General features: G+C 32.6%; 1 protein-coding gene across 1 annotated transcript; it reads left to right on the top strand.

The window, feature by feature from the left end:
- The first annotated feature begins 9,729 nt into the window (after positions 1–9,729).
- On the top strand, positions 9,730–11,034 carry LOC106718765 (DNA-directed RNA polymerase I subunit RPA49). The gene has a single exon (XM_014512931.2). The coding sequence runs from the start codon at positions 9,796–9,798 to the stop codon at positions 10,870–10,872; it is 1,077 nt and encodes a 358-aa protein (XP_014368417.2). The 5' UTR covers positions 9,730–9,795; the 3' UTR covers positions 10,873–11,034.
- Positions 11,035–11,835: the final 801 nt, after the last annotated feature.

Raw genomic sequence — 11,835 nt, 5'->3', positions numbered from 1 at the left:
CAACTATTTTGTATTTTCTTCCTTATTTTGTATGAATACATTTGAATAGGTGCGTAGTTACAGTACTTACGAGTGAAAGGTTATGTTTTCCTCTTTTCGCTCACTACGGCTTTTACATCCAACAATACAGCAGTATACCATGTTTTATAAACTTTACCTAACTAAAACTGAAATATCAAAATATTTTTACACAATTACAGCGACTAAGTACTCACAATTTTCGAAAAATAACACGAATGTCAAACTTTGTTAGGGACAACCTAGGTTGTTTGTAGGGGACAACCTTTGTTCCAAACAAACCCCAAAGCCTGGTACGCAGAAAGGGACAGAAGATAGTTATCCCTGTCTTTGTCACGTCACAGGAATTGGGTATAACTGTATCTCTCTCACTCACGGTATTATTATTACCGTGTCATAGACTTGGGCTCGAAGGACCACTAGCTCGCATGTACAATAAAAATGCAAGCTTAAACATATTAATTAATATTTATTTTAAGACAGAACAAAAAAATGACATGCATGAATATTACATTTTATAAGGCAAGTGTTACAATAACAAAAAAAAATAGCTCCTAGCTAAATTGCAATTTTAATAATTAAATCTATATCTATTTATATATATAAAAGAAAGTTGTGTTAGTTACACCATTTATAACTCAAGAACGGCTGAATCGATTTGACTGAAAATTGGTGGGCAGGTAGCTTAGAACCAGGAAACGGACATAGGATAATTTTTACCCCGTTTTCTATTTTTTATTCCGCGCGGACGGAGTCGCGGGTAAAAGCTAGTGTTTAATATTTATTAAACATACTGGTGTTACTTGTGACAAAAGAATACCGGTTAAACTTAAGGGTTTGATTTATAAATGCTTAAAGACATTAGTGAGTGCCAAGTCTCAGATGTAGAGGATAGGGTGAGGTGGAGGAAACTGATTGGGAAAACCGACCCACAACCATGTGGGGTACGAATTAGGCAGAGAGAGAATCATAAGAACCCATATAGGTTCGATAACATTCAGTTCACTTGTAACCTTCTTAAAGTGTCTTGTTGTCTTATGAAATAAATCAAATATATTTCTAAAAGCCCTATTCCTGACCGCACGACATAACTCCTTTTAATTACTTTTTTTTTCACATCAATGTTTGTTAAAAATATTACGAACTGCTATGTTGGTATTGAAATTGCCACTAGATCGCCAATTTTTTCAGTTTTGAAGAATAATTCTTGTAAAATGTACAACAAAATGAATAAAATTTAGACCCCTTTCTTAAACATTAATAACCTTAGGTTTTTGTAGAAAACTTTCTCTGTGCAGGTATTAGAGGTTATTTTGATGTTGATATTGATCACATTGCAGATCAATCTATTAACATGAAGTGGATGTAAATTCAATTACTAGATTTGAGTCAAACAGATTAAGTAAAATAAAACCATTTAATATGGATAACTGTTTGGAAAATATCAGTTTATACCTGTGAAAATGACAAGATAAATACACGACACCTTTCAAGAATTACGTTAAATAAATCAATTCAGATTTTTTAAATTGCATGTTTACTCTTAAACTTATATTTTATTAGATTTTATCTATACCATGAAATCGTATTATTAATTTAAATGTTAAAAATTGATAATGTTTGAAACTACCATTGCTTTACCGTCGCGTCGTCGTTACAAATTCCTTTTACATTTAAAAACAAAAATTTTAAGGCGGGAATTTACTAGTTTTACCGCGGTCGTCAAATATTATTGTTTTCGAATAAATACAACTTCTTATTTGTTTTATAAATTTATTTGCGGCAATATTTTAAAAGTAATCTTTATGTTAAATAATAATTTTAATTTTAAAATAGTGAATTATCTTTATAATGTGGAAATAAAAATTATTAGTTTACTTTTAAATCATATAAACTTCGTGCGAGTAGGATAGTAGCATATGTTTGGTATAAGAGTGAAAGTATAAACACCTATGGGTTTAGTTGTGCAATAGTTATCCGTTATATTTCGGAAACAATTTATTTCCTCGAGGGACATTTTATTAATACAGTTTGGCGCGCTAGTGTAAATTTAATTCTATTTGTGAAACAAGTGATTTTTGAAAACTTTTTTCTTCTTCAAGTTTTTAAAAGATAACAATAGAACGTAAGTACCTTATATTTAATTTAGTGACCTTTTATGGAAAGAAGTTATTTAAAATATATATTACATATGCATATTAGTTAACATTTTGTTTGTTATTCGCTTTCATCATCATCATCATCAACAGCCTTTATCTGCCCACTGCTGGGCATAGGCCTTTCCCAATGTTATTCGCTTTAATTTCTGTTAATTTTTAAATATAAATTCGTACTGACTTTAACTTTTAAGAACATTTAAAATTGTTATAAACATGGAAAAGTCTTGAAATAATCATAACCCAAAATCCCTTTTGTTTGCATAAACATGAACATTCCGTTGTTTATTATAATTTTGTAATGAGATATAGAATAAGATAATATCTTTAAATTACACATTAAAATCTGTCTCGATTCAATAGAGGTAAATTGCATATTATATTTTTTTATAGTCGCCATGGCTCATTCGAAGTTGAGGCAGCTACCGCGTATCAGTTATTTTGAACCTGAAGACCCGAGTTTCGACGAATACATTTGTAAGTAACAGTTGTGTCAAAAAAAGTTAGTCAAAATAAATTTCAAGGCATCGACTTTTTAAATAATTCTAATTGGTTAAGTCTAGTAATTGAAATTAAGCCGTTGTTAGATTTTACACGTTGTGAATTTTTTTTATATTTTTCTTAATGTTAATTACGGAGATAAAAAGTAATTATTGAAACAGATTTTTTTATTTCCGGTATTATCATTTTTACTTCATAGGACAGAATACTCCCGTTAAATACAATGAAGCTATAAAAATTATCTTTGTTTTGGTATCTAAAAGATTCTTGTACAATAATTATTGATGAAGTTATTAAAGAAATACGGTTTTTTTCTTCTGAAAATTTTGATTTTTCCTATTACGGGGTTATTCAGTGGGGGCGTCGATATGTACTTCAATTCCATTTTGATCTGTAGCCTAAACTATTTAATCGATTCTAAAGTGTGAAGTAGGTTCGTGTTCTTATCTGGAGTTTTTTTTGCTTACCTGGTGTTTTTCTTTTTAAATAAATAGCTAGTTTATTACGTTTTTGGAACAGATTGTTCAGGGTGCCGCGACTACGTGTATGATATGTGTCCTCAGCATGGACCTCTACTGATTCTACCGGATACAAAGGTAAGTACAACATTTAGTAACCACTATGTACTATATCTTTTGGCCCTAATGTATAGGTAAAAAAGTAATATGGACGAGCCCGCGACTCCGCGCGAATTAAAAAAGTTAATATTAGACTATGTGTTCTTACAGACTATGTTCTACATCTGTGACAAATTTCATCAAGATCTGTTGAGACGTTCCGGAGATACTTTCAAAATAAACATCCGTCCATCTAAACTTTCGCATTTATAATATTAGTAAGATGTCTTTTGATAATCTGTGTTGTCTTCACACAGTTTATTTTGTTACGAAATATAAAGTAGAAAAAAATGTTTCGTGAATACTGGTAGTGCTTTTCTCTTCTAGTTTTTCCTTTTTTTTAAACTTAGGTCCCGGAGAAAACAAACTATCCATCATATGTTCCTCGAGCGGCACTCACTATACCAAAGGCTTTTCTGCATATCGCTAGATCTTATATCCCAGGTATGAGCAATATTAAAAATTAAATAATTTTCGAAGTACATACAGAATATTTGTGTGCTCATAGAAATATGCTATAACTTTAAAGGTCTGAAAAAAAGTATGTAAAAAAACGATTCCTTTCCGATACCTCCCCTGCCATCAAATCCATTTTCCCGTCCGTTCCTGTTCTTGTTACAAAAGGACTAGAAGGGGAAAGAGAACTGGCAAATATGTTCATTAGTTGAAATGCAAAAATTTATTCACTTATTCTTAAACACTAAAGGAAGTAAAATTGTTTCTAGTTATGTTAATAAAAACAGAATCTAATAATAAAAATATATATAGCCTTATTCAGAATTGGCATCAACAGCGCAATGATATACTGAGACCTAGTCTTATTTAGGGTAGTGGGGGGCGTGTGGACTAAGACCTTGTCTTACTTAGGGCAGAAGGGGTAGTGTTAATTGAGGCCTGGTCTTACTTAGGACAGTAGCGGCATGTTGACTGAGGTCTAGTCTTACTTAGGGCAAGCTCTAGCTTCCACAGTTCCTTTATGAGCTGACGACTGTACTAGCAGACAATATTTAGGTGCCGGTTTGGGAGTATTTAGTTCAGTTACTTTGCCAAACGGATTACGCTTCGGACCTTACCGTGGTGTTGTGAAGAAAAATCCAGATTCGAGTTATTGTTGGCAGGTAAGTTTTTATTTTATTTATTAGCCGACTGACACAAGAGTTATGTTTTTCTTATATAAAAACAATGTGTAAAGCCTTGTATGTAAGTTCCATTATGATCTGTAGCCTAAACTATATTTTTTTTTAACAAAATGTGGCAAACTAACAAACGGCCACCTGAATTCGCCGAAATAGCGAACCTACCGTTGCCCATAGAAATTGCAAATGCAGATGCGTTGCCTACTTTTAATCGACGTAGGAGGGGACGCACTGAAAGAGGGTATATTCCCCTCTGGCACCACACTCATCAGACTGTACGCGGAATTACTTCCACTTCACGCCTGTCTTCTGTGTGGTCGTGGTATTGCATCGGTTTACGCGGCCCATTCTGCACCCAACAAATATTGTTGTCGCGGGATCTATCACGCATAGGAAGAGGGAATATCCTCTTTCTGTGTGTTTCCTTCTCCGGTTATTAAAGGTAGGCAACGCATCGGCATTTGCGGATGTCTATGGGCAACGGTTGCCTCGTTATTTCGGCAAGTTCAGGTGGCCGTTTGCCAACTTTTGATATAAAAAAATAGCTCTTGAGTTTTTTTATCTTTTAAGCTTTGTATTTCAGCGCTTATCTTTTAGCTTAGTTATGTTTTTTGTGAGTTTCGATTGCAATGTTTTGACACATATTGCCATTCCTTGCATTGTCTAATATTTGGTAAAAGAACAATTGTATTGTATTCAAAGAACACAGCCTTTGTGCGTTTTAATTTTTGTCTTTTTTATTTAGCTCTCAAGAATATTGAGTGATAATTAATCTATTTTAGCTATAGTTTAGAGTTCGGTTATAGACTTTTGCTCTATTAGCTTTGAAGTTTTAGTTTGACTTTACTCTGGTCTTTACTATGTTTAATGACGTTATAGCAATGAAGTTATTTATGTAGATATTCGACAAAAACAACAAGCCGTCTCACGTTGTGGACGGCGGCGATGGCCACCGATCAAATTGGATGCGATTTATCAACTGCTCCCGGAATTGGAACGAACAGAATCTTATTGCGTTTCAGTATAAAAGACAGATTTATTATCGGTAAGATTTCGTAATAAGTTTCATTTGCAATTCGAGAAACCCGATTGATGTAATATGAAGGAATGGCAAATGAAATGGAACGGGGAATGGTTTTGACGGAGGAGGAATCGAACAGGAAAGGGAGTATTAAACTAGCTGACGCCCACGACTCTGTGCGAAATTAAAAAATACGTAATAAGTATGTGTTCTTCCAGACTATGTTCTACATCTGTGCCAAATTTCATCAAGATATGTTCAGCCGTTCCGGGGATACCTTCAAACAAACATCCATCCATCCATCTAAACATTCGCGTTTAAAATATTAGTAAGAATTAAGATTAGTAAGACGTCAACAGTGGTAGAGACCGCAGTAACATATTTTGCATAAATGAACCGGCGAGACCAGTGGAATACCACGAACGCACAGACTACAGTGATAAGTGTACGTGTTGGAGGCCTAATTTTAGTTCTTTCCCTCTTCCCAACCTTCTCTTATAAGGAAGGGAAAGTAGAAATAAATTTATTTTTTCAAAAGAAAAAGTGTTCATTTGGCATGTGCTGCAGCGGATACCGCAGCTCCGGTTTTCAATGAACCGTAAGATAGGAGATCAGTAACGAGTTACACAAAAAACATCTTTAAATAGGTTAAAAGGGATGGGGATTTGGCGAGAGATGCGCCAAAGATAGGTCGCATAAGAATGATTAACATACTCTTTCTGTGCGTCCCTTCTTCTGTCGATTAAAGGTAAAATACATCCGCAAATAAAGATGTCTATGGGCAACCGTCTCATCGCTGTTTGGCGAATTTACTTTATCAGAAATAAAAACCTTTTACTAAAAAAATTCCATTTCCTGTGCCTTTCCTCCTCAGCTATTTAAAGATAGGAACAATGCATTATTTTGCACATCAATTAAATTTTAACCAATTTTGAAGTGTCTGGTTGTTCGATTCAACTTCATTTATGAGCTAAAGTACATACTTTTTTTAAATGATCTAATTATGTAATACAGCACTATTAAAATAATTCCACGCAATACGGAGCTATTGGTATACTACGGAAGTGAGGCGGCACATGGTTTAGGGATCGACTTGAGATTTTATAATTGCCAACCTCAAATAACCGGTGAGCTTTTTTTTTTACTACACTGTGCATTGATCTTTACATTACATTGGACGTGGTACTTTGTGCTTTTTCGATTTTCGCCATTTTGGCGCTGATGATTAACTATTAATTTCAGAACCAACGTTTACCGCTTCAGAAAATGTAAAAGATAATAATCTTGATAAAGATCATGAACCTAAAATAGGAATTAATGATAACCTTAAAGCCGAAATAACGGGAATGAATACAAAAACTAATGTTGCGTGTCATCAACGTGGTAAATATAAAAAAATAATAATTTAAACGTATATAAAAAACAAAACCAATTATATATGTAACCATTTACTTATATTTCAGAAAAAGTAGAGGAATCTTCTATTTTGTCTGTGGATAGTAAATCTAAATCAGCAATTGAAGTTAACAGAAACATCAAAAAATCTGTTTCGAGTACACAAAGTAAATTGACACATCAACATGGTAAAAAAAATAATAGTTTAAAAATCAAAAAGCCCAACTGATTCTACACAAATGACACTGAGGAGAAGAATAAGAAATTAATGACACCTCTTTCGTCAAAATCAGTTCAGTTGTTTAGGCTTACAAGGATATTGACATACATACAAATAATCATAATTTTTTTGAAGTAGAAAAAATAATAACATCTAATAACTTCTTAATACAAGAATACTTATTTGTGAGGGTTGTAATGTTAATAAAGATTCAAATAGGCATCACATTTGATTTAACCAAAGTACATTTTTCAGAACCAACTCCGAGTACTATAGAAAATATAAAACATTCGTCTGATTTGTGTAAAGATAGAAAATTACAAGATCATAAAACTAAAAAATCGTTAGAAATTAATAACACACCGAAAACGACAAAAAACTTCACATGCGACCAGTGTGGTAAATTTTTTTCCAAGAAAAAATTACTGAAGGAACATATAATAGAAGAAAACAAAATAATTCATCACATAAAGAATACAAATAACCAAAAAATATCATCTGTTAACGATTTTTTTTATTGTGATATTTGTGAATTCAAAACTAAAGAAAAGCGCTTTATCGAGTCGCATTTAAAAGTACACGCCGCTAAGAGAGTATACACATGTCATGTGTGTGGATATAATAGTATATGTGAAATCATGTTGAAACGACACTTGAGAACACACACAGGTGAAAAGACATACTCATGTCACTTGTGTGAATACAAATGTACGCGAAAGGGACATTTAAAATTACATTTAAGAACCCACACAGGTGAAAAGCCATACTCATGTCACTTGTGTGAGTACACATGTACGCAAAAGGGCAGTTTAAAACGACATTTGAGAAAACACACAGGTGAAAAACCATACTCATGTCACTTGTGTGAGTACAAATGTACAGTCAATGACAGTTTAAAAATACATATGAGAACACACACAGGTGAAAAACCATACTCATGTCACTTGTGTGAGTACACATGTACAGTCAATAGCAATTTAAAAACACATATTAGAACACACACAGGTGAAAAGCCATACTCATGTCACTTGTGTGAGTACAAATGTAGAGACAATAGCAATTTAAAAAGACATGAGAACACACACAGGTGAAAAACCATTTCATTAAATAAACGTTATTAAAAAATTTCAGAGCTTTTGCCTAGTATACATTTTAACAAAGCTGGACCAGAATTATAAAACACCTTATTTATAGAAGGTGATGTAATGAAGTTGCTGACTGCAGCACTCCTTTGACGGGTTTTCTATTTTTCTGGTTAGGCTATACTCAATTTAATTTTTTTTATTATTTCTTGAAAATGGCTATTGTATATCACATTTTATTTTATACTACCTGAGGCTCGCGACGCCGTCCGCTCGGAAAAAAAAAACTTAATAAGCAGCTTATGATGATTTTTCCAGTTTTACATCTGTGCTAAATTTCATCAATATCCTTTGCGCCGTTATGGAGATACCCTCAAACAAACATCCATCCAACCATCTAAACATTCGCATTTTTAATATTAAGTAACTATAACTTTTGCTGCTGCACTGCTGTAGGTTTTATTTTATAAGTAACTAGCTGTCGCCCGCGATTCCCTTAGCCTATGTGTTCTAACAGACTACGTTCTATATCGGTGCCAAATTTCAGCGAGATCCATGCACCAGTTCTGGAGATACCTTTTAACAAACATTCATCCATCCATTACTAAATTTTAGAAGTAAGTTAAAAGTAAGTAAAATGATTAATCAAAACGGCTATGTAAAGTCATACAAAAACTCGAATATTTTTCGAATATATTTGTTACTATAGAGGTCCGAACTACGGATTTCCCCGTAAAAAGTAAGATTTACCTTCCAATTGTGGAGAAAGTCCCGAAAATTATATGGTCTTTGTTTATTTCGAGCATTTATTATTATTAACATGGTACATAATAAGATTTATTTCCATAATGCATACTAGATAAACAGCAAATTAACATTTTTTATTAACAAACAGTGATATTTTTAATTATTTTCTTATTTATTTTAGTTCCTATTAAAAAGTAACACTAAATTAAATTACTAAAGTGTAATGCTAATCAGCTGTTCAAGTCTAGTGAATGAAATAAACCAAAATCACATAACTTTTCGGACTTTACTATTACTATAGTTGTTAATACATTTAAAAACAATTTTAAAGTGTGTGCTTATGTCACCGAGGAATCATGAGTGACGCCAGTTTGTAATTTAACGAGGCAAATTGAAATAACTCGACATGTATCGAAAGAATTGGTTAACAAAGCAATGTTATATTAAGTTAAGTGAGTAAATAGATAGGAAAATAAATAGTCTTTTATATTCTATTTAATATTTCCTTTCTTCCTTAATTTAGATATTTTCACAATATACATCAAATATTGTTAGGTTGAGCAGTGATTTTCCATGAAAAGTATGTTTTTAAAGTTTACTTTATGTACCTACCAATATTTTTTTCAATTTACATGTGTCATTTCGCACTGGGTCAGGGTGGTTGATTATAGGCTAGTCACCCCTAACTTAGGGTAGACTCTGAGTCCCTCAATGGGGTCCTATGGTGAGCTGACGAAGAACTATATGCATAAAAAGATTTTATACTCTTTGGCAGTTAATGTCAGTGTGACATTGAAATGTGACAACTCAAAGATATGAAAGATGTTTACTAATATCATAACCTATAGTATATTTTTTTCACGTGTTTCGTTTTCGTTTAATTATCATATCTGAATAAAATAATGCCTAAGTTACAAATTGACGAAGTTTACGCCAAAAATAATGTACATCCGATGCTTATAAATTTTCAAAACGGTTACACAACTGGTAAATTTAGACCGTCGGAATGTGTGTTATTACAAGACGAAAATTCCAAAACTACGATCGCTACACAAATAAATGATTTTGTCTACACAGGAGAAGAAGAAAAGGAAGATTTGAGTAAAACGATTATAATAGCTAGGAATAAGAACACCGGAAAAGTTAGGTTAATTGAAGTCGGTACAGCGGAGTTAAAACCTGTGCTTAAAGTTGACTTAGATTCAACTCAGTTATTAGAAACGAGTAATTTGGAACTGAGTAGAAAATTTGGTTCGAAAAAACAGAAGCAGCAAGTCGAACAACGAGAGAAATTAAAGGTTAATGTACAAATTGTTAATGAACAAATGCAAAATGTTACTCAGGAGGTATCTGTTGACAATTTAGATCTTTCTTCATACGAAAATCCAGATTCTGATGATTTCTATATACCACCAATCAATAGAGATGCACAAAAACCCGAACAAATCTATGAATTAGATAAGATTTTAACCGAAGATGATTTTGAAAAGATATATTCCGAACTAGAAGGTAAAGATTACACTTCTGATGTACCTCCATGGGTAGCGAATTTGATGGCATCAAAAAAGAATCCAAAACATATTGTATTAGGAGTGTACGCTGGGGTTCTCCTTAAGTTATATTTAATGTTAGTGAAAGACATACCGAAAAAAATGTTTACAGCTTGCAAACTATCACCAACCCTTAACAATATAGTATTATCAAACTTTTTATTAAACAATAATGGCAAACGTAGTAGACCTGCGCCATACAAAGATAAATCATTATGCCATGCCATAATATTCCTTCTTCTAATAAACAATCTGTCACTAGATTTGGATACTCTATCACAAGGTATTAAGTTACAACCGAAAACGGTTACAACAAAGATCAGAGTTACGGGAGCCTCAATTGTTGCTTCTGGCAGTAAAAAACTGATACAGTTAAAATTACCGTTAAAAACGAAAACGGTTTTTAGACGAAAGAGTACAAAGTTTTAGTAGGAATTTGTTTTGTTTTTTTACTATATATTTTAGTTTGTAAGTTTTAATTTTTTTAGAATAGTTAGAAAGAATGAGTGTACTTCATGGTTGATATTACTGTCTCATTACTGTTTTTTTCATTGCCCAAACATTTAAAAAAAAATTGTATTAAAGAAAATGGGGGGTAACAATATTATTGTACATAACAATTTATTTAGCAAAAACCCAAATCTTTGAAGTCAAGATACAAAATATATTGCCTTAATTATCGCGTTTTTGTCTCAGTTTGTGAATTTATATTAAGATAGTATATAATTTAATTAAAAATGTTTAAAAACAAGCTATCTTTTATTCATTATTTGCCCTAAAATTACTACAACAAAACATTAAACATACAAAATAATCACATAAACCTTACATATTGGAAATATCCAAATTTTCATCCTCTATTCCCTATTATTTTACACCTTTGAGGGTAAATCTTTTAAAAACTTTGAATGCCATATAAGTTTCAAGCTTCTAACTGTACTTCCATATAAATTTTTTAACACTTTCAACCCTTTTTTTCGCGTTAAATAGTAACCTTTGTCCTCTCAGGCTCTATACTATCTGTGTTAATTTAATTTAATTCAAATCGGTTCAGTAGTTTTGGCGGTAAAACAAGACAGTTACTTTCTCATCTATATCTAATATATAAAATTCTCGTGTCACAGTTTTCGTCACCGTACTCCTCCGAAACGTCTTGACCGATTCTCATGAAATTTTGTGAGCATATTCAGTAGGTCTGAGAATCGGCTAACATCTATTTTTCATAACCCCCCCCCCATTTTTTTTTAACTGCGCTCGGACGGAGTCGCGGGCGACAGATAGTATATATATAAAAGAAAGTCATGTTAGTTACACTATTTATAACTCAAGATCCGTCGAACTGATTTAGCTGAAAATTGATGGGGAGGTAGCTTAGAACTAGGAGACGGACAT

This window comes from Papilio machaon, chromosome 29, assembly GCF_912999745.1.
Source record: "Papilio machaon chromosome 29, ilPapMach1.1, whole genome shotgun sequence".
In the NCBI taxonomy this organism is placed as follows: Eukaryota; Metazoa; Arthropoda; class Insecta; order Lepidoptera; family Papilionidae; genus Papilio; species Papilio machaon.
The sequence above is the reverse complement of the archived record's forward strand: the minus strand, read 5'-3'. Positions and strand labels throughout refer to the sequence as shown.